At 42.4% G+C, this 27,809-nt stretch overlaps 1 protein-coding gene across 1 annotated transcript; it reads left to right on the top strand.

Moving 5' to 3' along the window:
- Positions 1-2,818: 2,818 nt before the first annotated feature.
- LOC142739354 (transmembrane protease serine 11G-like) lies at positions 2,819-27,809 on the top strand. Its single transcript, XM_075849810.1, has 9 exons — positions 2,819-2,945; positions 4,410-4,549; positions 4,986-5,053; positions 6,151-6,311; positions 12,815-12,853; positions 17,253-17,421; positions 21,649-21,914; positions 27,124-27,266; positions 27,464-27,809. Exons 1-9 carry the CDS (start codon positions 2,819-2,821, stop codon positions 27,623-27,625), a joined length of 1,275 nt encoding a protein of 424 aa, XP_075705925.1. The 3' UTR covers positions 27,626-27,809.

Consider the following 27,809-nt stretch of genomic DNA (forward strand, 5'->3'; position numbering starts at 1 on the left):
GATTTCTCATCTCACCCGTCTTCACCAGCAAAGTGAGAAATACACCCCATCCAGTTACACACACACATATGTATATATATATATATATATATATGCTGTATGTTTATCTGAGTATATACAGTATCTAAATTTCAATTCAACATGCAATTTGCAACACCAAGAAGGAAAAGTTTTGGAATTGTGGGAATCACAGGCTTGAGAGACATGTTAATGATATGCAAACTATATAAAAAAAATAGAAACAAAATATTCCAAACATCTTCATTTATTCAGTATCGAGTATGAGCACCACGATACACACACTTACATGCCTTGGCATGCTGCCAATGAGGTTATTATTGGTGGTCTGAGAAATGTTATGCCACACTGAATGCACTCATCAAGATTGGCTGCTAGTCCTCCATTCCAGCCTCCATTGCCATGATACCATGATAGCCTTTGAGAGCGGTGGAGTGTGGTCAATAGAACACCTTTAGCTGGGCGTCTGGCTCAATGTTATGCAAACCCCTTCTGATTGTTTGTATCCACACTGGTTGCTGCCCTAGGCTTGGGATGTGACGTCCGATTTCACTTGCAGTACAGAATGGATCACTACGTGCCATTCTTATAATCAGATTATATGTCCGTACATAGGTTCACGTCCGTGCACCTCTTGTTCTCATTCCCGTTCGTTGTTGTTCTCCCAACCTCCGGGACATGCAACATTGTGATAAACCAAGGTCTCTCAGTTCAAGGATTCTGTCCCTCTCAGATTGCGACAAGTGGCGATAACTGTCACGTCGACGAACAGGAGGCATCGCACAATCATCCCACACCACTTTATCCGATTTTTGAGGTTTCATGTGGCTAAAAAACTTTGCTTTCAATCTGACTTTTATACCCCTCCCACATGCCACAGGTTGGAGCTAGGTGCTTAAAAATTTGATCATTTGAAGATCATAGCGACACCTGCTACCAGTGACGGATTAAGTAGACCATAGGCCCTGGGCTGTTCCACAAACTTGGGCCGCCTTCCCCACTGCCGCTCTGCCGTGTCTATAATGAACACGACCTTTTTGTGCGAGCATTGTCAAATGGTTGTTATGATTCCCCTTGTCAAAGGACTGTGTCCCTACATACTGACAGTCTCCAACCATCACTGACAGTATCATACTGTGTAGGACACTTCCTCTTGACAATGGAAATGGTAACACACATTTGTATATTAGTCCTGGGTACACAAAGATATGTAGAATGCAAGGATTTCCTACAACAGACATGTCAGAAGAGCTGACAGATCCCCTATAGATCCAGTGACTCACAAGTGACATCTTCTCTGATGGGAGTTGTTTTCTTTTCTTCTCCATATGATGCAGACCGTTATGGCGACATCTCCTGATGAGACATCTTTGCTCCTCGCTTCTGCAGCCACTTCCAGCCTCTATAGAAACAAACAAATTTAGGCACCAAGGCCCAGAACCAGACATTAAAGGGGTTGTCCAGGCACGGACCGTTTTTTATACTGAGGACCTATCGATGTGCCCGGACAACCCCTTTTACTCAGACTAAGAAATTTGGACCCCAGACTAGATCATAGAATACATGCAGAGCTTCTAAACTATTGCAGTCCCCAGACCAGACCCCCCTAAACAAATACAGACCCCAGAACAAGCACCCTAAATGGCTAACAGTTAATGAAAACCCATACTTTATTGTCTCAGAAAATTAGAATATTATATAAGCCCAATTCAAAAATGATTTTTAATACCGAAATGTTGGTCTACTGAAAAGTATGTACAGTATATGTACAGTGTACATATGTACAGTATATGTACATATGCCCTCAATACTTGGTCGGGGCTCCGACTCTGGATGAATTACTGCATCAATGCGGCGTGGCATGGAGGCGATCAGCCTGTGGCACTGCTGAGGTGTTATGGAAGCCCAGCTTGCTTTGATAGCGGCCTTCAGCTCGTCTGCATTGTTGGGTCTGGTGTCTCTCATCTTCCTCTTGACAATACCCCATAGATTCTCTATGGGAATTAGAGAGCAACAGTGTTGATCCACTATGTTATATCAAGTCCAGAGTCAACGCAGCCGTCTACCAGTATATTTTCGAGCACTTCATGCTTCCCTCTGCTGACAAGCTTTATGGAGATGCTGATTTCATTTTCCAGCAGGACTTGGCACCTGCCCACACTGCCAGAATTACCAATACCTGGTTTCATAACCACAGTATCACTGTGCTTGATTGGCCAGCAAACTCACCTGACCTAAACCCCATAGAGAATTTATGTGACCAGCAATAAGGCTATCTAAGTACCTACCAAAAGTTGTCCAAGGAAGGACAACTGGTGAACTGGTGACAGGTTCATGGGCGCTCAAAGCTCATTCATGTGCTTGGGGAGCGAAGGCTAGTCCATCTGGCTTGATCCGACAGTAAAGTTACTGTAGCATCAAATGCTGAAAAAAGTAATACTGGCTATGATAGAAAGACTGAAAAAACATCTTATTATGTAAAATGATGCAGATGCCAAGCTCTGATACACTAAGTGAATAATTTTTAACATCATAGACAATAAGATGATTACAGGGGTCCCACTGCTGGAATTCTCCTGCAATCACCTGATATTGCTAGGGGAAGCTCCTGACCCCTGCTGAGTGGACAAGATTAGGATAGATTTCTAGTAAAGAAAATATAATATTACATTTAATGACAGCAAGTAGAGATCTTGAAAATGGCAAGCAATTGAAACACAGAGCATTTTAGAAAGTTGTTTATGTATAAATATAATATAATATTATATAAATATTAAATACATAATATATATCTTTTAGGATGCCTGAATCGGATGTACCACCAAAGTCTTCTCGGCATCGCAAGATCACAATAGCTGTCATCAGCGTGGCCGTCATCATTATTGTTGGAGCTATCGTTGCCGCTATTGTTATAGATTTAGTCCTTGGTAAGAATGTGAATAATACAACTATTTTTATGTTTGTTAACTCAACAGTCAGCTGACTCTTTTTCTTTTGCATATAATTATAAAGCCCTTATTGGAATAAATAGTAATACAAAATAAATAGAAGTAATAAAAAGTCTAATTTCAAGGGGCAAGAGACTGTGGTATACATAATAGAGAGGGGATCCATTGCACATATTAAAATGGGACCCCAGTATGGTTTTTGATTTTAACAATAGTTGTTATCACTTCTATTTTTTTCATTTTATATTCGCCATTGGGTGGCTATCATAGGCTTTTAGGACTACAACAATAATTAACCACCTAATTAGTTCAAGCCAATGTTAATATATAAACTAATTTGTGTCTCCTAGAAAAGAAAACAATTAGGGTGCCACCATACAATCTCAATGTGCTTCACCTCTACAGGCCGCACGGCTGAAAACCGCGGCAATGTTTAGCTGCAGAGGGGTACAGAGGGGGTCCACTTTGGCCACACAGGGTTTTAAAACAGTATTCTGCTTCATTTGCACCTCTCTCTACTCACACTCTCCATCCGTCTCTCATAGATTTCACAAATAGTGCATTATCTATGCAAGTCAAGTCAATCAGAGTTTCAGTGAAGAGTATAAGCAGGGTATTAACAAGTGAAGTTTAAAATTGACTGTGGCCAGAAGGGGCTCCTACCCATCTTGGCCCCGCTGCAGCTGAATCGACAGCAGAGGCTATATGACCGTTCCTGGTATTTGAGCACCTGATACTACTTCATGTGCATTCCTCATTTGTATGAGAAGGATTTGGAGAGGAACTAAATATATCATGAGCTCAAGGTGCTTTTTATTATACTTCAGTTATACCAGGATTTAATTAAAAGAAATTACCTACCACACTGTACAGGGAACAATAAATGGAATTTGGTGCAAGCCTACTGGTCACTTCCAGGCAAACAGCCTTTCTACTGCAGTATCATGAAAGAGAAGAAACCATCTAAGACCGATCATACATATAATACGCATTCAACCCAAGAGCAGAGGACCAGGTTCTCTATAACATGTACAGATGTAGCCATCTTTATATTGACGTTTTACGCATTAAATACACAGTGTCAAGAAACTTTAACTTTACTTTTTCAATGGCTTTTGTTGTGTGATATTACACTGCAGCAAGTTATCATAGTCAAGATAAACTTGGTTACATCTGTATATGCTATACTGCAATAGGGTGGCATCTGCAGGTATTCTTTATGGGTTGTTGCATTTCTAGAGCATTCACATCTAAATTTTACATATTAAATCCTACATGACGTTCCTTTAGCATTCATACCATAACTTTATAACTTTAGTCAACTGAATGATATTTTATGATTACATGCCATTACTCAAGTCACAAGGTAAAACTATGTAACCCAAGGTTGCAGTTCTACTATAAAAATCCTCAGCATTGATCATTTACATTTTTCTTCAACAGTAAAAAATAATTCTGGGTCCAGTTATAATCCCCATTACTTCAGGGGTTCGTTCCGAATACGTGACCTAAACTACACTGATGCTTACAAAGAAAGCAGTAGCTTTAAATACAGAATACTGGAAGCCGAAATTGCCGTAATTGTAAGTAGACAGGTTACTTACTGTATATTCATCTATTGCTAATATGCTACTGTTCCCTGTTAGCTCTTTTCAGTGGTGTGTATTTTTAAGTTCTCTTTCTTGTATTGCCTACTTCCTAATGATATACCAAGCTATGCAGGACTTCATTGCTCTGGTGTGACGTTTTAACTAATTGTCAGTATTGTTAAAGGGGTTGTATGAGATTAAAAAAACTTGTCTGCTTTCTTCCAGGAACAGCGCCACTCCTGTCAATAGACTGGCTGTGGTATTGCAGTTCAAGTGGTTGGGCCTGAGCTGCAATACTAAACACAGCCCATGGACAAGAATAGCACTGTTTCAAGAAGAAAAGAGTTAGGTTTTTCTCATCTCAAACAAGACCTTTACGTTTTTTTATTCTATCTAAATACATTAATATCTGTTCTTTTTATGGTCACAGTTACAAGAAACATTTAAGAACTCCGAACTAAAGACTCAATACAATATGTCCAAAGTAATCAGCTTTAGGTAAGCAATTCCAAACCTTCAAAGACAAAGAGAACAGAAATTAAAATATATCATTATTGTTGCTACTCTTCTTACTTGTGTATTAACTACCTATGGACTACTCCAATCTGTAAACTATTACAAAAAGTGGAGATGGCTATACAGCTTATGGTTATACCATAAAGCAATCTAAAAGCGGTCATATCCATTAGATAGAAATACAGTAGGTTGGTGGTTGAACGTACACACTTTAGTCCATATTGACCATTAAAAACACCGGGCAACGGGTGAATGATCTTCCAGCGTGGAAAGTTTTTTCACAAAACGTTTGTTCATGTAACAGTCGACTGCACCACAGTCAAGTAGTACCGACTGTCGCATGAAAATTGTAAACACGACCGACTACTTTTCAGACGATGGCAGTCTATCACCGATAGATAGTGTGGGTTAGGGAAGGACTGGTCTGGCACATAAGACAATTGGGGAAGGAGAGGTTTGACATACAGTAGGTATGGAGTATTCTGGTATGTATCATAGCTGGGGAAGGACTAGTCTGCCATCTAAGAGAGCTAGGAGAAACTGTCTGTCACATAGGAAAGGTGTTAGGAAGTTACTTTTGACATAACAAAGTTGACCATATGCATTATCTAACTGACTGCTGAAAGCTCATTTGGCTTGCATCTATGTCTCCGAACTCTCCCCATAAACATGCATGGACAGCTCAGTCTGAGCATGCATGTTTATTTTAATGGAAAGAGAAAAATAAGCCACTCGCAGTAGTCTAGTTCCTGCGGAAATAGAGAATTTTAGACGATGAAATTCAACTTCCCCGTTCCTGCTTTGCTGTGACATCAGATGTCAGGGGACAGTTTGTCGATTATTGACAGACCATGCTGAAGTCAGTGAGTTTAGCAGACCCATTGTGAAAAAGGTGTGATCTGTTCCTTGTTCTTGATCATATTCTGGGTAGAAAGGGCGAAAGGTCTGGTGATGTCCGGTGATTTGCACTTACAAATTAAAAACAAATTTTGGTTTATGTGAGGAGAATTTTGCCTTGTGTATTTCTATGTACTTGAAAATATTTTTTTTATTAACATGATGAAACTAATCTTTTGTAGCCCTGGGAGTATTAAACCAGAATTTGTGATCCTGTTTCAAGTTCCAAATGCTGAGAGCAAATCATTTTCTTCAACTTCTGCTCAGAAAATTTTCTCAGACAATTTAATCAATGCTTCCAATTCGCGGTTCGACATTGACAGAAGTTCACTTCAGTTGTCAGGTAAGTAGCCAATAATCTGTCTCATATAATGAAGGCTCTATGCAATGCTATAATAGATTATATAATATATTACACACACATATTCATGTTTGGTGTTTATCCCATGCAGTTAACGGCTTATCATAAATGGATTGTGAGCGGATCATAGATAATAAAATACGGGGTTTATCATGATTATCTTAATAATCAGGATTATTTTACATATCATTCTTCAAGTATATCCATAAGCTCTCTAACTATACTGTGGCTATGTGTTCTTGAACCAGGTACCATAGGGCACGTTCAGACGAAGCTGGATTTCTCCGCTGCAAATGTTGTTGCAGATTCGGGGCAATTACGCAACGAATCTGCACCAACATTTGCATATTTGACAGGTAATTCAGACGTTGCAGATATCACAGCGGACTTGCCACAGATTAAAATTTTTGCATTGCAAAGACTGAAATACGCAGTGAAATTCAGCTTCTTCTCCGCAATGGAAAGAGCATGCTGCGGTAGGAAAATTCTGCACAGCAGCCTGATTTCCGCAGTTATTTTCTGCAACGTCTGAACTAACTTTCCTAAAAATGTATAGAAACAAATATAAAAAACGGCCGCTGCAGAATTCCACTGCGGACTGTCCGCAGCGGAATTCAACAGCAATTCTGCCTCGTGTGCATGTGCCCTTAAAGTGGATCTGCCATCAGCTATCCATCTGGTATTTGATTTGCTTTTTATTCAGTCCATTTTTCCCTGTATACTAGTGGCATACCTACCATAGAGAATGGGCTTATTACTAAGTACTATGTAATGTCGGGGTAGGGAGACAGACACGTGAGCCCTAATCTACTCGCCACTCAGTCCCTGCCTACTTGCAACGACCCGCCCTAGGCGACGGGGTACAACTGGGCGACGGTTCCTACACTCAATAGGTGCACGACAGACAAACAGACAAGGGTACAAAGAAGCCAGGGAAATGGGGAAGCTGCCCACGGGGACACCGTGAGCAACAAGCGAAGTGAACGAGCCGAGTCAAACCAGGAGATGAGCGAGGTACAAAAACGCAGAGCAGAAGAGTGGTCAGTAAAGCCAAGGTCAATCACAAGCAGAGGATCAGTAGTTCAAGAAGCTGCAGCAGGGCTAGGAAAGCAGCAGAGAAGAATCATAAGCAAAGGAGGAACAGGAAAGGCAGGTATAAATAGACAGAGGGCGGGAGCTAGCTCCGTCTGGCCAGGCTGTGATAGGCTCTCCCACTCCTAAGCCTGCCATCCTGGGTGGTGGAAGATGGAGTCAGTCTCACAGACATAGAAGCAGGTGCAGACTGATTAACTATGGGCGTCGACACAGAAGTTGTGTCTGGCAGATCCTTTACAGTACCCCCCCCTTTTATGAGGGGCCACCGGACCCTTTCTATGTGGACCTGGTTTATTGGGGAAACGAAGGTGGAACCTCCTGAGCAATACCCCAGCGTGAACATCCCGGGCAGGTACCCAAGTCCTCTCCTCAGGCCCGTATCCCCTCCAATGGACCAGGTACTGGAGGGAGCCTTGGACCATCCTGCTGTCCACAATCTTGGCCACCTCGAATTCTACCCCCTCAGGGGTGAGAACAGGGACCGGAGGCTTCCTCGAGGGAGCCAAGGACGGGGAGCAGCGTTTAAGGAGGGAGGCATGAAACACGTTGTGTACTCGAAAAGACAGGGGCAACTCCAGTCAGAAGGAGACAGGGTTAAGGACTTCAATGACCTTGTATGGCCCTATAAACCGGGGAGCAAACTTCTTGGACGGGACTTTAAGGCGCAAATTTTTTGACGATAGCCACACCAGATCCCCGACCACAAACAAGGGGTTAGCAGAACGTCTTCTATCTGCCTGAGTCTTTTGTATGCTCTGGGACGCCTCTAGGTTCTTCTGAACCTGGGCCCAGACTGTGCACAGTTCCCGATGAACGACATCTACCTCGGGATTGTTGGAACTACCAGGTGAAACGGAGGAGAACCGTGGATTAAACCCAAAATTACAGAAAAAGTGGGAGACCCCTGACGAGTTACTGACCCGGTTATTAAGGGAAAATTCGGCGAGGGGAATGAATGAGACCCAATCATATTGACAGTCAGAGATAAAACACCTTAAATATTGTTCTCGAGACTGATTAGTCCTCTCAGTTTGGCCATTAGTTTCAGGATGGAAGGCAGAGGAGAAGGACAGATCAATCTCCTACTTTTTACAGAAGGCTCTCCATAACAATGAAACAAATTGTACCCCTCTGTCAGAAACAATATTGACAGGGACCCCATGGAGACGCAGGATGTGTTTGACAAACAAGGTAGCTAACGTCTTGGCATTGGGTAGTTTCTTGAGGGGCACAAAGTGGCACATCTTACTGAAGCGGTCTACTACAACCCACACCACCGACTTGCCTTGAGATGGAGGCAAATCGGTGATGAAATCCATGGAGATATGGGTCCAAGGTCTCTGGGGAATGGGCAAAGAACATAGTAAGCCCGCTGGTCGGGACCTGGGAGTCTTGGACCTAGCACAAACTTCACAAGCGGCGACGTAGGCCTTAACATCTTTGAGCAACCCAGGCCACCAATAGTTTCTGGCAATGAGGTACTTGGTATCCAGAATGCCTGGATGGCCAGATAGTGCAGAATCATGATTTTCCCTAAGTACCCTTAGCCGGAATTGCAGGGGAACAAACAGCATGTTCTCAGGAAGGTTCCCGGGAGCTGAACCTTGATCAGCCGCAATTTCAGAGACTAAATCAGAATCAATAGAGGAAATGATTATACCTGGAGGCAAAACACAAGCAGGATCTTCCTCCGAAGGAGGGCTGGCCATGAAGCTACGCGACAGTGCATCAGCCTTAATATTTTTAGACCCAGCCCTATAGGTGACCAAAAAGTTGAATCTGGTAAAAAATAACGCCCATCGAGCTTGTCTCGGGTTTAGCCTCCGGGCAGATTCTAGGAAAACCAGATTCTTGTGGTCGGTAAGGACCGTTACCTGGTGCCTAGCCCCCTCCAGGAAGTGACGCCACTCTTCAAATGCCCATTTAATGGCTAAGAGTTCGCGGTTGCCAATATCATAGTTACTCTCAGTGGGCGAAAACTTCCTGGAGAAGTAGGCACAGGGGCGGAGATGGGTGAGGGACCTGGTACCCTGGGACAAGACAGCCCCCACTCCCACCTCGGACGCGTCAACCTCCACGATAAATGGCTCCATTTGGTTGGGCTGAACCAGCACTGGGGCCAAGATAAAGCACTTCCTAAGGACCTCAAAAGCCTGGACAGCCTCAGGAGGCCAGTGGAGGAGATCAGCACCTTTGCAAGTGAGATCCGTAAGAGGCTTAGCGATGACCGAGAAGTTAGCAATAAATCTCCTGTAATAATTAGCGAACCCCAGGAAGCACTGTAACGCCTTCAGGGAGGCAGGTTGGACCCATTCCGCCACAGCCTGGACCTTGGCGGGGTCCATGCGGAATTCATGAGGAGTGAGGATTTGACCCAAAACGGTATCTCCTGCACCCCAAACACACATTTTTCGGTCTTAGCAAACAGTTTCTTTTCCCGAAGGGCCTGGAGCACCTTCCTGACATGCTAAATATGGGAGGACCAGTCCTTGAAAAACACAAGTATGTCATCAAGGTACACTACAAGAAATACCCCCAGGTAGTCTCTTAAAATCTCATTTATGAAATTCTGGAAGACCGCGGGAGCATTACACAACCCAAAGGGCATGACGAGGTATTCGAAATGACCTTCGGGCGTGTTAAACGCAGTCTTCCACTCATCCCCCTCTTTGATGTGGATAAGGTTATAAGCCCCCCGTAGATCAAACTTAGAGAACCATTTGGCCCCCTGAACCTGATTGAAGAGATCAGGAATCAAAGCATGGCCTAAGACCACCATCCCATTACATAATCACAAGCCCATATACCTAGTCTACCCTGGTCACTGACACTACTATGGACCCCCTTGAGACCCTGGCTCAGCAAATGCAGGGCCTCTCCGTACAGGTCCAGGCCCTGGCTCAGAGGGACAACCAGCCTGATGCTACCCTGGTAGTGCCCCTCACCTCACCTCTTGAACCCCACCTCAAGTTGCCCGACCGGTTCTCAGGGGACCGGAAGACCTTTTTCTCCTTTCGGGAAAGTTGTAGGCTCTATTTTCGCTTAAAGCCCCACTCCTCTGGTTCTGAGAGCCAGCGGGTGGGTATAATTATGTCCCGGCTCCAGGACGGTCCCCAAGAATGGGCCTTCTCCTTGGCTCCTGACGCCCCTGAACTTTCCTCCGTTGATCTTTTCTTTTCTGCTCTCGGGCTCATTTATGACGAGACTGACAAGACTGCCTTTGCCGAGAGTCAGCTGGTGACCTTACGTCAGGGTAAGAGACCTGTTGAGGAGTATTGTTCTGACTTGAGGAAGATGGAGTCAGTCTCACAGAGATAGAAGCAGGTGCAGACTGATTAACTATGGGCGTCGACACAGAAGTTGTGTCTGGCAGATCCTTTACATACTAATTATGATTTCTGCAACTAAAAATTATTCATTTTATGATGAAAAGATATGCTTTCTGTATCAATTCCTCATGGTTTTTAAAATCTCTGCTTGCAGTCATTCAATAGCAGACTTCTCTATTTACTTCTTGTTCATGTAATGGATGCAGAGGTGCATGGCTCGATAAAAGACACAGCTCTGATAACTCTATCAAATGACCAGGAGTGGAAGTAAACAATTAAGTAAACAATTAATGTATCTCCTCCATGTGCGGAAGTTAAGGGCTATGTACACCTTAGAAGATTTTTATTTTATTTTTTTTAAATAAAAATGTGTATCAGTGTGTTTGGTGCAAATTTCTAATTACTTTTTAGTAAAAAATATTTTTACTTTTTGAGATACAGCTGCTTTGTATCCTGTATACAGAGCAGCTGTATCATGCGCTGAAAGCGGTATCCGTCAGATCAGTGGCACTGATGGGCTCAGTGACAGCGGGTCCTGCGTGTCTCTGACACACGCAGGATCGAGCAGTTACCGATCCCATCTAAGTTCATAACTTAGATGCGATCGATAACAGGTGGATCCTGCGTGTCAGAGAAAAGCAGGACCCGCTGTCACTGAACCCGTCAGTTCTGCTGATCTGATGAATACCGCTTTCAGCGCTAGATATAGCTGCTCTGTATATAGGATACGAAGCAGCTGTATCTCAAAAAGTAAAAATATTTTTTTAAATAAAGTAATTAGAAAGTTGCATCAAACACACGGATACACACACACACACACATATATATATATATATATATATATATATATATATATATATACATATATAAATCTATATATATATATATATATAGATAGTTAGATATAGATACAGTCTAAAAGCAGAGGAAGCAAGTTTTCAAAGTTGTACATAGCCTTTAGCCTTGCTACAGCTATGCTCGGCCCTGGACAGCTGTTTTATTTCATGTCACTTCAGTGGCCTGCCAAGATGCATAGAAACGACTTCTTGAATGAATGCATGAATGAGACTTCACACAAACACAGATTTATTTTTTGCTTTGGAGAACAGTATACAGTACAAAAAAATAAAATAAATTAGGGGCTGCTCATAGGTTTGATATCCAATTGAAGTAACCTAGGAAAATGTGTGACGCTTTTAAAGGGTAACTAAACTTTTTAGAAAACTTTTGACATGCCATAGTGACATGTCAGGAATTTTGATTGGTGATGATCCGAGCACTCAGACCCCCATTGACCGCTTAGTTTTTGATCGGCTTCCCTCGGCGCGTTGTACGGGCTCAATACAAAAGTCTATGAGCACCACTAGCTTTCCGAGGAAAGCCGATCTAAAACAAAGCGGCATAGCACTCACCGAAGCGCTTCTGTTGCTTAGTTTTAGCACTCAGTGGGGTCTTAGTGCTCAGACCCTCATCGTTTAAAACTTCTGACATGTCACTATGACATGTCAAAGGTTTTTTTCAAAAAGTTTAGTTACACTTTCAGAAGCCTGAATAGCTTGAAATAGGTTTAGTCTGGTCCTCAAGGTAAAAGGTGTGTCCTCGACCTGCAGAATTCCTATCACTGTTTGCATGAGGATGTACATTGTAACACAGATCAATATATGACTGGCTAGCTGTTTCTGGTAAAAGTGAACCTCAGATGACATAGATGAGGATGTCTCATTTCCCGCATTTCATAATGATACATGTGCACATATATGATGACACAAGCCTTGTGACCAGATGCCATTTGCTTTACAGTAAGTCATTCGAATATCTGGTTAAGATAGCAGATGAGTATACATGTGGTATGAGGAAATTCTGAAAATAAAATGTTCACAATTTTAAATGTAGTCATTGTCTAGTCATTATCTAATATAGCATATGGTGTTGACTTTGAAACATGAAAATAGATGGTACTGAACGATGTATTTTTTAAAACTAGGAACTACTAGTGATTTTAAATATAGAAATGTGAGAAAATATCCTTCTCTAATAATAAATGTTGATATTTCACCTTAGAAATCTCAGTCAAGGATGCAGAGAATCTTCTCTATTGTGGTAAGATCATGCAAACTCATGTTTATTATGATTATACTTATAATACATTAAAAATACGCTGCGGAAAACTCCAATATATGCCTACGGAAAAAATATTTTGCAACTCAGACAGATTTATCTAGTTCTTTAGTTTCAGAATATTATGGAAATACAATGCAAGTACAATGTGGCGTGTGAGCGTACTATAACTGAAGCAAGGGCAGGTTAAAATTCAATTCCCAGCAGGATGCAGACAAGCCACAATGCTACATGGAGGGAGATTGCACAAGTGTAAAATACTGATGAACAACCACTCTCATACCATTCATGAGGAGGGTGGGTTCTTAGTATAATAATTCATTCATGTTGACTTAGAGCCTAAGGGCATGGCCAGACGTGGCGGAATTGCTCTGGAATTCTGCTGCGGACATATTCTCCATTGGTTTCCACACCTTTTCAGTTAGGTTCGTGCTGACGTGGCGGAAAACTCCGCTGCGGACCATAGGCTGCGGTACGGAATTTGGTGTCCGCAGCATACACTGGCGTTGCTGACGTCTAGCAGACTTGTTGCGTACTCATTGCAGAATTTCTCCATTGACTTCAATGGAGATTCAAAATTCTGCAATGAAATCCGCAGATGCTATGTGTGTTGCATTGCGTATTGGTTTTTTCGAACAGGATATCACTTAATTCTGGCTGGACCTATGTATTTCTAGGTCTCTAGCCAGACTGAGGCCCCATGCACGCGAACGTAAAAACGCCCGTAATCACGGGCTGTAATTACACACAGAAGTCTATAGTGCTCCCGTAATTACGGGTGACTACGTGTGTGCACCCGTAATTACGGGAGCGTTGCTAGGCGACATCAGGAGATAGTCACTGTCCAGGGTGCTGAAAGAGTTAAACGATCGGCAGTAACTGTTTCAGCACCCTCGACAGTGACTACCGATCACAATATAGATTAACATGTAAAAAAAATAGAAGTTCATACTTACCGAGAACTCCCTGCTTCTTCCTGCAGTCCGGCCTCCCGGGATGACGTTTCAGTCCAAGTGACGGCTGCAGCCAATCACAGGCCAATCACAGGCTGCAGCGGTCACATGGACTGCCGCGTCATCCAGGGAGGTCAGGCTGGATGTCGAAAGAGGGACGCGTCACCAAGACAACGGCCGGGTAAGTATGAATTTCTTTTACTTTTACTAGGGAAAGGGCTGTCCCTTCTCTCTATCCTGCACTGATAGAGAGAAGGGAAGTACTCTTCACCTGAATACGCAACGGCTAATTCGCATCAATTTCCTGCACATATTAGGCAAAGCCGCAACAGAATCTGCAACGCAGATTATGTGCGGCATTGATGCGGACAGTGGCGGCAGAAACACGCCACATCTGGCCATGCCCTAATGGCCACACTCACTATTGGATCAGGTTGGCTGCCCAGCACCATCTAAGTGAACAACACACGGTACTGACACCCCATTCTCCCCAACATCACAAGACCAAACTGCATCCTGCAAAAATGATAAATATGAGGTTAGTTGATATTTTGGCCAAAATACGCAATCTCGCAACCCGCATCAAGGGTCCTCATTGTGTTTCAGCCTACTAGTAACACCCAAACTATTAGATCAGATGGGCTGCCAATCAACTTCTAAGTGTACAACACATAGTACTGACACCCCATTCTCCCCCACCACCACTGGAGAGAACAAAAACAGTTTTTGCCGGTTCTGTATTCTGTCTTCTCTGTTCTAAGTTTCAAAGCAGTACAAAGTCTACTATTGGTCGCAGTGATGATGTGACTGGATACATGATCGCCAGGATGCCGAAAGCAGGAGGCTGCTGCTGGTTCTAACTAGACCAAGAAGATTCCTAGCAGTGACAATAGTCACAATAACAGGGCTAATTACAGTGGAAAAGTATAGTGTAAGAATTTTAAAAAAAATAAAAAAATAAGGTCCCCCAATGGTCTGTTTTGACCTATGAGGGACAGACCATACAAAAAATAAATAAATAAAAAAATTCACAGAAAATACCCACTCAAAAAAAGTCCACTCTCCACCAATAATTGTCGTAACGCTAGCCCTGACCCAATTACCCTAAAATAGACTTGTAATATATCAAAATTATCGATATGCAATGATGAACACATATAAAAAGTCTAGCATGAGGGTAAAACTATATGATTACCAGAAAAATTAACTTGAATGTTTAAAAAAAGATATTGTTACTTTTTCTCAAACTATAAGCCTAAAAATCCTTAAAAAATGTCAATTTTGACTATAAAAATGATAAAAGGGAAACATCCATTGGTCAAAAAAAAGAAACAAAAATCAAATTGCTAGCCCAAGAAATAAAAAAGTTATAGCCGTCAGATTAACGCATACTAAAAACATCTAAGCCTGGTCCTAAAGTCCAAAAATATCCTGGGGCTGAACTAGTTAAACTTTAAAAATATATGTGTTTAAAACTATTTCCTAAATATTTTCTTCACCTTCCTTAAGCCGAGCATTTCCCGGACCGAACACACTGCAGAGAGCCGGGCTCCTAGCGTCATAGTTATGTACGATGCTAGGTGTCACTGCCTCTCCGCGGAACTACTGTCCCGTACTGAAAACATTATTACAGTTCAGGACAGTTGTACCGAAGCGAGGCAGGGACTCCTAGCGTCATATATAACTATGACGCTAGGAGCCCGGCTCTCTGCAGTGTGTTCGGTCCTGGAAATGCGGCCGAAATACGGACCGAACATGCTTGTGTGAACCCGGCCTGACATTTACACAAATTCTACTTATTTGTTGTTTAACTAGAAGCCACATTAGATGTTTTTTGTCCATGGACAACAGTAGCTCAATAAGCTTCATAATAATGGGTTTTACCCAATGCTCTTGAGCACTGAACTAAGTTTTCCCACCTCCTAAAATCTTCCATTCCTCTTCTCATAATAGTTTTTACTATTACAACCACCCACAAAATCTCATCATGCATATATTTCTCTGATTTATAGTAGTAACACTGAAACTCCAGTAAAAATACATTTACAGTACTGCATGTATGTATCAGTCTGTAATTGGGGAACATCTGCTGGAAGTATATATACCTCAACATAATTTTAGTTCCAAAACACACTGTATTGGGAGTGTACCCATTTATTCATAGACCCAGGAATCCCCTACGTGGCCACAGACTGCATCACTCCAAACATTGCCATTAGTGTGCAATAGTATATGCAATCTCCCAAAGTAGTTAAATGTAGTGGGCCTAAGAGCTACGTGTGGCTCTCAAAACGCTGGTTAGAAACCTCTGATCTAGGGTATGGATGGACCTATAATAATGTTGCCATACATATTGTAATAACTGATAGTATTCAGTAAGAGTACTTTACATTTTAAAGAGTCTCTGTCACCAGATTTTCAAACCCCTATCTCCTATTGCAGCAGATCGGCACTGCAATGTAGATAACAGTAAAGTTTTTTGTTTTTTTTAAAAACTAGCATTTTTGGCCAAGTTATAACCATTTTTATATTTATGCAAATGAGCCTTTCTTAAGTACAACTGGGCGTGTTTAAAGTTATGTCCAAGTGGGCGTGTATTGTGTGTGTACATCTGGGCGTTTTTACATGTTTTACTAGCTGGGCGTTGTGAATGGAAGTGTATGATGCTGACGAATCAGCATCATCCACTTCTCTTCATTACCACCCAGCTTCTGGCAGTTCAGACACACAGCGTGTCCTCGCTCATCCGACGCGATGAAGTTCCTGTGGGAGGAAGTGAGTGACGTCACAGCGTGATCTCGCGAGGACACGCTGTGTGTCTGTGCACTGCCAGAAGCTGGGTGGTAACGAAGAGAAGTGGATGATGCTGATTCGTCAGCATCATACACTTCCATTCACAACGCCCAGCTAGTAAAACAAGTAAAAACGCCCACTTGGACATAACTTTAAACACGCCCAGTTGTACTTAAGAAAGGCTCATTTGCATAAATATAAAAATGGTCATAACTTGGCCAAAAATGCTTGTTTTAAAAAAAAAAGAAACGTACTGTTATGTACATTGCAGCGCCGATCTGCTGCAATAGGAGATAGGGGTTTGAAAATCTGGTGACAGAGCCTCTTTAACTATCAAAATGGTTTTTTTAGCTCGGAGCTAGGCTTGTAGTATATAAGTGTGCTAGTAGGTAGAAAATAGGCAATAGCAACTAGAATTTGAATACAAACATGTACATATTCCTAAGGACAACCTCCTCTAATACTGCTGGATGCAGCTTTTGGCTTTAGTTAATAGGGAGGTGAAGAGTGGGACACCCCCTTCTTTTAGCTAAACATGCTTTATTAGTACATATGGGGTACAGTTGGGGTTATTTGAAGGATTACATTGTATTAACATTATATGTTACTATATTTAAATATTATTTTCTTGACAGATTGTGGTGTTGGAGGACCTTCGGTATCCAGCAGAATAGTAGGAGGTGTACCAGCAGCTTTGCAGTCATGGCCCTGGCAGGCCAGTCTACGCCTCAACGGGATTCATAAATGTGGAGCCTCATTAGTCAGCAATACCTGGCTTGTCACTGCTGCTCACTGTTTTGATTTGTAAGTGGTTATCTGTATTCTACATAGCAACCTTAATGTATTTTTTGGATTTTAATCAGAACAAATAGGAATGCGCTGTGGGTTTTGTGCTACACTGATTGCACAGGGAGTACCGCTGGTGACACAAGCGGGATTAGGAAGAAAATGGTAAAAGCAAATACCCATAGCTACTAAATGTTTAGCTTTATTTACTAATCCCGGCATCCCCTGCCAGGCTAGAATATATAGGTGCACTTCTTGGGGCACTGTGGCTGGCAGTAGTATGGAGCATTGTGGTTCTTACTTGTGGGGACACTGTTTCTATGCCATCACTTTATGATCAATGTAGTCCGATCTCTAGGACACACACCAATCTTGAGAATGACGGGGAAGGAGCTCTGATTTAGCATGCACTAAATATTCATCTTAAAGTGTAGCTAAACGTTTGACAAACTTCTGACATGTCATAGTGACATGTCAGAAGTTTGGATTGGTGGGGGTCCAAGCACTGAGACCCCCACCAATCGCTAGAACGAAGCAGCTGAAGCGCTCGTTGAGTGCTCAGCCGCTTCGTGCCTGTTCGGCTTTTTCCGGAAATAAATGTATCGGTGTACGGATTCAATAGAAAATCTATGAGCCCGTACTCCGATACATCGGCTTTCCGGAAAAAGCCGAACAGACACGAAGCAGCTGAGCGCTCACACGAGCGCTTCAGCTGCTTCGTTCTAGCAATTGGTGGGGTGCTCAGTGCTCGGAAACCCACCAATCCAAACTTCTGACATGTCACTATGACATGTCAGAAGTTTGTCAAACGTTTAGCTACACTTTAAAGATTCTGTATTATAAAACCCAATTTGATAAAACAGATGAATATATAGTGTATTTACCAAAGGAATCACATACTGACTTGTCCTTAACCAATCCTTACAAACGATTTATAAAAAACACGTCAACCTATGCCCTTTGAATAAAAAATAGTGCATGTGGCCCCCTTATCACACTGCAAAATTAATATTGACTCCCTCAACTAAACCCCGTAAACAAATCCAGAAAGCCTAAACAAATACAGACACCAGATCCCCTAAATAAATACAGACCCCTCTAATGCAGAGCCCAAACCCCTTAAATAGACCAAGCGTGCAGATACTCACCTCTCCCAATTCCTGCTGTCCTCTACGCTCCCAGGCACCACAGCAGACAACATCGTGAGGCTGGCCCCAGTGTCAGTACATTGTCAGCAGCGCCGCCTGGGAGCGAAGATGACTGCAGGAACGAGAAGAGGTGAGTCTATTTTAGATAACGCGGGGCGCCCAGGAACTTTGTTTGGTCTTGAGGGAGTCCAGCAGGGCTCCCCTATTTCCAGGTATCTCTCAGAGATTCTGGGGGATTTAGCTAGTATGTCTTAACCTCAAAACCAGTTGGAGTGAAAAATATACATGCATACACTACCGTTCAAAACTTTGGGGTCACCCAGACAATTTTGTGTTTTCCATGAAAACTCACACTTATATTTATCAAATGAGTTGCAAAATGACTAGAAAATATAGTCAAGACATTGACAAGGTTAGAAATAATGATTTTTATTTGAAATAATAATTTTCTCCTTCAAACTTTGCTTTCGTCAAAGAATGCTCCATTTGCAGCAATTACAGCATTGCAGACCTTTGGCATTCTAGCTGTTAATTTGCTGAGGTAATCGGGAGAAATTTCACCCCATGCTTCCAGAAGCCCCTCCCACAAGTTGGATTTTCTTGATGGGCATTTCTTGCGTACCATATGGTCAAGCTGCTCCCACAACAGCTCTATGGGGTTGAGATCTGGGGACTGCGCTGGCCACTCCATTACAGATAGAATACCAGCTGCCTGCTTCTTCCCTAAATAGTTCTTGCATAATTTGGAGATGTGCTTTGGGTCATTATCCTGTTGTAGAATGAAAGTGGCTCCAATCAAGCGCTGTCCACAGGGTATGGCATGGCGTTGCAAAATGGAGTGATAGCCTTTCTTATTCAAAATCCCTTTTACCTTGTACAAATCTCCCACTTTACCAGCACCAAAGCAACCCCAGACCATCACATTACCTCCACCATGCTTGACAGATGGCGTCAGGCACTCTTCCAGCATCTTTTCAGTTGTTCTGCATCTCACAAATGTTCTTCTGTGTGATCCAAACACCTCAAACTTCGATTCGGCTGTCCATAACACTTTTTTCCAATCTTCCTCTGTCCAATGTCTGTGTGCTTTTGCCCATATTAATCTTTTCCTTTTATTAGCCAGTCTCAGATATGGCTTTTTCTTTGCCACTCTGCCCTGAAGGCCAGCATCCCGGAGTCGCCTCTCACTGTAGACGTTGACACTGGCGTTTTGCACGTACTATTTAATGAAGCTGCCAGTTGAGGACCTGTGAGGCGTCTATTTCTCAAACTAGAGACTCTAATGTACTTGTCTTGTTGCTCAGTTGTGCAGTGGGCCTCCCACTTCTCTTTCTACTCTGGTTAGAGCCTGTTTGTGCTGTCCTCTGAAGGGAGAAGTACACACAGTTGTAGGAAATCTTCAGTTTCTTGGCAATTTCTCACATGGAATAGCCTTCATTTCTAAGAACAAGAATAGACTGTCGAGTTTCACATGAAAGCTCTCTTTTTCTAGCCATTTTGAGAGTTTAATCGTACCCACAAATGTAATGCTCCAGATTCTCAACTAGCTGAAAGGAAGGTCAGTTTTATAGCTCCTCTAAACAGCAAAACTGTTTACAGCGGTGCTAACATAATTGCACAAGGGTTTTCAAGTATTTTCTAATCATCCATTAGCCTTCTAACACAGTTAGCAAACACAATATACCATTAGAACACTGGAGTGATGGTTGCTGGAAATGGGCCTCTATACACCTATGTAGATATTGCATTAAAAACCAGACGTTTGCAGCTAGAATAGTCATTTAGAACATTAACAATGTATAGAGTGTATTTCTGATTAATTTAATGTTATCTTCATTGAAAAAAACTGTGCTTTTCTTTCAAAAATAAGGAAATTTCTAAGTGACCCTAAACTTTTGAACGGTAGTGTACGTACATCTTTTCCCTCAAATCAATTTCCCCATAGAAACCAATGGTGAAAAACATCAGGGATGGGGAATGCTGTGGGTAAGAAGATGCATTTAAAGTGGTTATCTAGTAAAGACAACCCCTGTCAATATGCCCTATTAGAGTATGAATGTCAAATAGGCAGTGCCGCCACTCGGGACCCTTCTTTATGAGCCAGAGCGGAAAGCATTTTAATTGCCGCATATAATAGTACATGTACTGTGTTGCCGTGCAGGCATGAGAAGCCGGCTTACGGGTAGGAGCACACACAACGGATTCTCCGCAATGGATTAATTGGGGAAAATCCTCATCGTATTACAGTAGCAGCAGTGTCGGTGAGTTTTCAATAAATCTCGTCCCCACACTGCGGTAAATTTCCGCCGAAAAAAACACATAAATTGACCTGCAGTGCGGTTACTTCAACCGCAGCATATCAATTAATTCTGCGGATACGTAACTCTTCTGTTGCAGGTTTACCCATTGAATTCAATGGGGTGCTTATACCTGCAACAAAGCAGTGTGTGTTGTGATATTTGCGGCGGAATCACAGCGATACGCCGCAAAAATCGCAAGTAAGAAAAAATAAAATTAAAATTATACTTACCCAGAGTTCCCTGCTTCTCCAGTATGGCCTCCCTGGATGACGTTGCGGGCCCTGTGACTGCTGCAGCCAATCACAGGCTGCAGCGTCACATGGGCCTGCAACGTCATCCAGGGAGGCCGGAGCGGACGTCAGAGGAGGGAGGGGGTAAGTATGTGCAATCATTTACGCAGCGGAATATACGGCTGAAATAACGCACCACAATGTGGTGCCATTTTTTTCGGACGGCATTCCTTGTGGTGTTCAGGGCGGATACGCTGCGCAGCTTGATTCAGTGTATCCGCACTAAATATGCTGTGTGTGTTCCTACCCTAAATATTTTTTGCCTTAAATCTTAAGAGGGGTTATCTTTGTGAGGCCCCACATGGCAGTTATCTGTAAATGAATGGGAAATAATACCTTTCCATTCACACATATGGGACATCTGGTCACTAGGAACAACTGCACTGAATGTAAAGTGTGAACGAGGCCTTCTGCATAATACATATGTTGTATAGTTGTAGTAAATTATATTTTACCATTAATTATTCAATCTTTTCTCCATTACCCCTTTTTATGTCTCCACCTCAGTAATAACAGAGTTAATATGTGGACAGTAGTGCTAGGTAAAATTTCTATTTCATCAAAGCCCGAATATGGATTAAATCTCAAACAAATCATCACTTATGAACAATATAGCAGCGAGACACACCAAAATGACATTGCGCTTCTTGAGCTGTCTGATCCAGTTAACTTTAATCAAGACATCCGACCTGTATGTCTGCCAAGCACATCTGAGAAGTTTGCGGATGACAAGTCATGCTACGTTACAGGATGGGGAGCACTTAAATCCGAAGGTTAGTATTAGTACTATGCATAGTATAAGTAAAAATACCTTGTATGAATTAGCTGTGTAATATATCTATGAATCTAAGCGTCTCGGACGCTTTTGTTACATTTTTCTTATAAAGTATCTGTTTGGGTATGTTCACACGTAGTCAACAAAAACGTCTGAAAATCCAGAGCTGTTTTCAAGGGAAAACAGACCCTGCTTTTCAGACGTTTTTTTACCAACTCGCAATTTTCGCGGCGTTTTTCGCGCCGTTTTCGCGCCGTTTTTTACGTCCGTTTTTGGAGCTGTTTTCATTGGAGTCTATGAGAAAACAGCTCCAAAAACGTCTGAAAGAAGTGTCCTGCACTTCTTTTGACGAGGCTGTATTTTTACGAGTCGTCGTTTGACAGCTGTCAAACGACGACGCGTAAATAACAGGTCGTCTGCACAGTACGTCGGCAAACCCATTCAAATGAATGGGCAGATGTTTGCCGACGTATTGGAGCCGTATTTTCCGACGTAAAACGAGGCATAATACGCCTCGTATACGTCTGAAATTTGGCCGTGTGAACATACTCTTAATATCATTGAAATGAGATTGGCACTTGGTTTTTTAAAGAACTGTCATTTCGTATATAGTAACTTAACTATTCCACGTAAGTCAGTATATACATATAGTAGGAAAGTCATAAATAATAAGGGATTTTTCTCTTTTTGTTTGGGGAATCCCAGAAGGATAAGCTGATTAAAGGGTATCCCGCTCCTGGAGCCCCCAGCATTCAGTTGTAATCTATGGGGTACCTGGCAATAACTGCTCAAAATCCATGCAGCGCCACCACAGGGAACATGAAGCTTTACACAGTTCCCATTAGAATCAATGGGCTGTCCGTGTAATGGAAATGTATTATTAGGAGGCATTTCACGCCGACGTAGTTTAGTTTAGGACTAGTATTTGAAATACCAGTCTCAATAAATTCCCCCTAATATTTTTAGACTTACATTTTATTAAATAATACAGACATATTTGGTATTATCACAACTGTAGCAACCCGTTCTTTAAAGCTATACCATTATTTAAAAAGGACCTGTCATGTCCTCAGAAAAGTGAATCTGGCACCACACATTTATAGCCAACTTCTCCCTGATTCTAGCACAGTTTGTTGTTGTCTTTGTAGGGACCCCAGTTCCACCGCAATGTTTCTCCCGTCCCCCACTATAAGCCATTTCATCTCGGGTGGCTGATATGCTAATTTATGAATAAATTGACAAATTGGCGATCCCCACCGCCCAGTTGTCAATTGGACCGAAGCCGCTCTGACAGTCGTCAACGTGGCGTATAGACCTAAGCTGCTGCAATATAGCGGCTTACGTTCACGTTCCTTGACACTGTATGGTGAAGACTGCCCATATGTTAAATTATTTATAAAATTAACATATCAGCCGCTTAGGATGAACTGGCTCATTATGGGGGAACGGAGGAGGATTGCTGGTGAACTGGGGCACCTACAAAGATAAATAAACTGTGCTGGAATCAGGGAGAAACCAGCTATAAAAGTATGGCAGCAGATTAAGGCGGGATTCACACGACCGGGTCGTTCCCGAGCCCGAGTGTCGGCCGGTAAAATCGGCCATTTTGCCCGGCCGGTTTGCATTAAGTTTTGCATCCGTGCCGGGCCGGGCAGATCCGGACAGTGACATCAGCGGCAACTCCTGAAGGGGAATCCCCATGTGTTCGGGGATTCCGCTTCAGGAGTTTCCCCTGATGTCACTGGCCAGATATGGACAGAGACATCAAGCACTCTGTCCAGGAGCGGAATCCCCGAAAACACGGGGATTCCGCTCCTTCAAGGAGCTAAAGTGCGGCTAGCACATAGCAGAGCGGGGAGATACCTCCCCACTCTGCTATAGTGGCGTCGCTACAGTAGTAGCAGCCGCAGCAGCAGCTGCAGCTGCTAGCGGCGCCATCGAAGGTGTCGCCGGGCCAGGGTGCTTTTAAAACAAGCAGGGGAAGGGAGCCAGCGCAGCGCTCCCTTCCACCTGCTGTACACCCCGGCCCTGTCACACAGTGTACAGCGATGCCATTTGTCCGAATGGCATCAACTCCTCCTCCTCACATGCACTCTGTGCTGTGAGGAGGAGGAGATAGAGCGCAAGCTCCGGAAAACCCGGCCATCACTCGGAACACATTCCGGTGATGGCCGTGTAATACCCGGCCCCATAGACTTCTATGGGAGCCGGGCGGCCGGGTACACGGGCGAAGATAGAGCATGTCCTATTTTTTGACGGCCGGTTTTCCCGGCCGTCAAAAAATCGGTCGTGTGAATAGCCCCATTAGGGGTCTATTATTCCTAATGCAGCCGGGTGCCGGCCGATTTATGAACGGCCGGCACCCGGCCGGGAAACCCTGCTGTGTGAATGAGGCCTAACATTTCTGAGGACATGACAGGTCCTCTTTAAGGTAATTGTTTATTAGTGTAAAACAAAACAAAAAAGAATGGAAAAACTATTTTTTTTGAATTCCATCAAAATATAAATTATATAAAAATCACTGACATATATCCAATAGTGGTACCAAAATATAGTACAACTAGTCCTGCAAACAATCAAGGCCTTATACAACTACATTGACCTAAATTTATGACCGCTGGAAAGCCAAGAGGCAAAAATAAAAAAATTATTTTGGTCATTAAGGCCAAAAATGTCATCAAGGGGTTAAATATACCCTCGTCCTTATTTCTGTCTTTTGTTTTAATATATCTTTGTACAGTAAATAGAATCCGTAATTTGAAAAGTAGAATATTTTGTTTGGAGATATAGTATCACTTATTTCCTAAAAGAAGTTCCTTTGCATGCAGATTTCAAGACGATTGATCTCTAAGTAAGCAATTTGTTTAAAGGCTACGTAAACCTTTGTAGCTTTTTGAAAAAAAACTTTGAATGCATGTGTTTAGTGATTTTAAACATTTTTCTATTAGACATTTATTTAAATTGTTATATTGTTTTAGCACTGCAGTTTCTATGTATCCACTATACATGAAAACTGCATTTCGATGCAGTTCTTATGTAAGGTGGATACATAGAAGCTGCAGCACTAAAACAAAATAAAATTTGTAATAATAGTTTATTAGAAAAATGTGTAAAACTAACACTAAACATACATTTAAGAGGTTTTTCGATCTTGGACATTTATGGCATATGTGCAGAATATGCCATAAATGTCAGATAGATGTGTGTCCTACCTCTAAACCCGCATCTGTTCTAGAATGGAGCCCCCTGACCCCTGTCCAATCATATCTTGCTTTCGCTGCTCTCCGGCCACTGACTGACGCAGTGTTCGGGGGTATGAAAACAGCTGAGCTAGCAGAGTTTTGCTGTTTCCATAATTACCATAGAAGTGAATGCGAGTCACAGAAACAGCGTAGCTCAGTGAGCTCTGCTATTTCCGTACTCCCGACCACCTCGTCAGACAGTGGCAGGAGAACAGCAATGAAAGAGAAGGTAGGAAGGGGGTCAGGGGGCCCTGTTCTAGAGATAGATGCAGGTCCCAGAGACATATCCTGTGGATATGCCATAAATGTCCAAGATGAGAAAACCCCTTTAAATATACATAAATAGATACATAGCCTTTAAAATATGCATGCGTGGACATGTCTGTGTAAACACAGATGCTTCTTCAGCTGTCGGGCCAATACTTCCTCATGAGTACCTCATTGGTAAGTCATACACATCTAATAGTGAACAATTGTACAAAGTATATACACTCCTCAACATTGAAATTGCAACACCAAGAAGGGCAAGCCATAAGGTTATGCAAATCGTGGAAGTAGCAGGTGTCGCTAAGATCTGCAAATTATCACATTTTCAAGCATCAAGCTCCAATCTGTGGCATGTGAGAGGGGTATAAAAGCCAGATTGATAGCAAAGTTTTATAGCCACATGAAACCTCAAAAAAAGGATCAAGTGGTGTGGGATGATTGTGCGATGCCTCCTGTTGATCGACGTGACAGTTATCGCCACTTGTCGGAAACTGAGAAGGACAAAATCCTTGAACTGAGGGACCTTGGTTTATCACTCCGGCAGATCGCTACACGCCTATGCGAGATGTCAGCACTGTCCTGGAGGTTGGGAGAACAACAACGAATGGGAATGACAGCAAGAGGTGCGCGGAGGCGAACCTCTGCATAGACGGATCGTCTAATTGGAAGAATGACACGTAGTGATCCATTCCGTTCTGCAAGTGAAATTGGACGTCACATCCCAATCCTAGGGTGGCAACCAGTGTCGACACAAACAATCAGAAGGTGTTTGCACGACATTGGGCTACGAGCCAGACATCCATCCATCAGGTGTTCCATTAACCACACGCCACCGCTCTCAAAGGCTATCATGGTGCACAGCAAAATGGCAATGGTGGCTGGGATGGAGATCTATCCTCCCCAGCAATGAGTCCCGCTTTTGTCTCGGACGCCATGATAGCCGGAGTTTGTTCTAGAGACCACATGGCCAACGCCATAAGAGGCCTTCAAAAGAGAATCTAACACCGGTCCTGCTCCCGGGATTATGGTGTGGGGTAGCATAATGTACAGTAGCAGGACCCTCATTTTAGGTACACTAACAGCTTGGTGTTACATTGATTTGGTTGTGGAACCAGTGGTACAGCCATTTCTCTAAAGTGTCACAAAAGCCGTTTTTCAACAGGACAACGCCAGGCCGCATGTTGCTCATGCTACTGTGAGCAGCCTGCATGGCCTAAACATGCTACCATGACCTGCAGTGTCTCCGGACTTGTCTCCCATCGATCACATCTGAGACGTCATTGGTCGGCAATTGCAAAGGGAGCTGCCAGCAGCCAATCTTGATGATTAGTTTGCCCAAGTGCATACTCAATACTGAATAAATCGTGATGTTTGGAATATTTTATTTCCATTTATTCATTATTTGTAGATCATTAACATGTCTATTGATTCTGTGATTCCCACAATTCCAAACCTTTTCCTTCTTGGTGTTGCAATTTCAATGTTGAGGAGTGTGTGTAGATATATATATATATATATATATATATATATATATATATATATATACATAGTACTTATTCTAGCATTTCGATAATAAATAAGATAAATTGTTCCAATTCCAAATGACTAAAAATAAAAACTTTATAAGCCAAAAAAAAAGGGAATTTCCTGGTAGCACTATAGCTTTATAATATAAACTGTGATTTTGTTCCTTTACAGGCCCGTCATCACCAATTCTACAGCAAGCTCAAGTAAAGATAATAAACTCAGATTTATGTGGAAGCGTACAGATGTATGGAAATTTAATAAATCCATCCATGATATGTGCTGGATATGTAGAGGGAAGAATTGATGCATGTCAGGTAAGTTAGTGCAGTATAAGCTATGTTCTATTAACACTGCACTTGGTCACACATTTGGCTAATGAAAGCTTATGGGCATGTTGGCATATAGATTGGGAAGTGTTCCTGACATTTATAAAAGCTCAATATCTCTCAAACAGTTGAATTTATTTGAGAGATATAACTAGTAGCTAATATTTCATTTTTCTCCAACCTAGGGTGATTCTGGAGGTCCACTTGTATCCACTCAAAATAACGGCAAGTGGGCGCTTATTGGGATTGTCAGCTTTGGAGATGGATGTGCCTTACCAAATAGGCCTGGTGTCTACTCTAGAGTCACATATTTGCGCAGCTGGATCACTAAAAAATCAGGCCTGTGATGTACAACTTTTTCCACTAAAGATATAACTATGAAATATGAAGATTACAACATGTCCAGAGCACTTTCAGATAATGAACATGAAGACATTGATGGCAGGAAAGTTCTATTCGAGGAAAATATAGCTGCCCATTTGCACTTGAAAGATGACAAGAAGTTGTAATTTTATTGTTCTACTCCAGTCA

Source organism: Rhinoderma darwinii, chromosome 1, assembly GCF_050947455.1.
Source record: "Rhinoderma darwinii isolate aRhiDar2 chromosome 1, aRhiDar2.hap1, whole genome shotgun sequence".
In the NCBI taxonomy this organism is placed as follows: domain Eukaryota; kingdom Metazoa; phylum Chordata; class Amphibia; order Anura; family Rhinodermatidae; genus Rhinoderma; species Rhinoderma darwinii.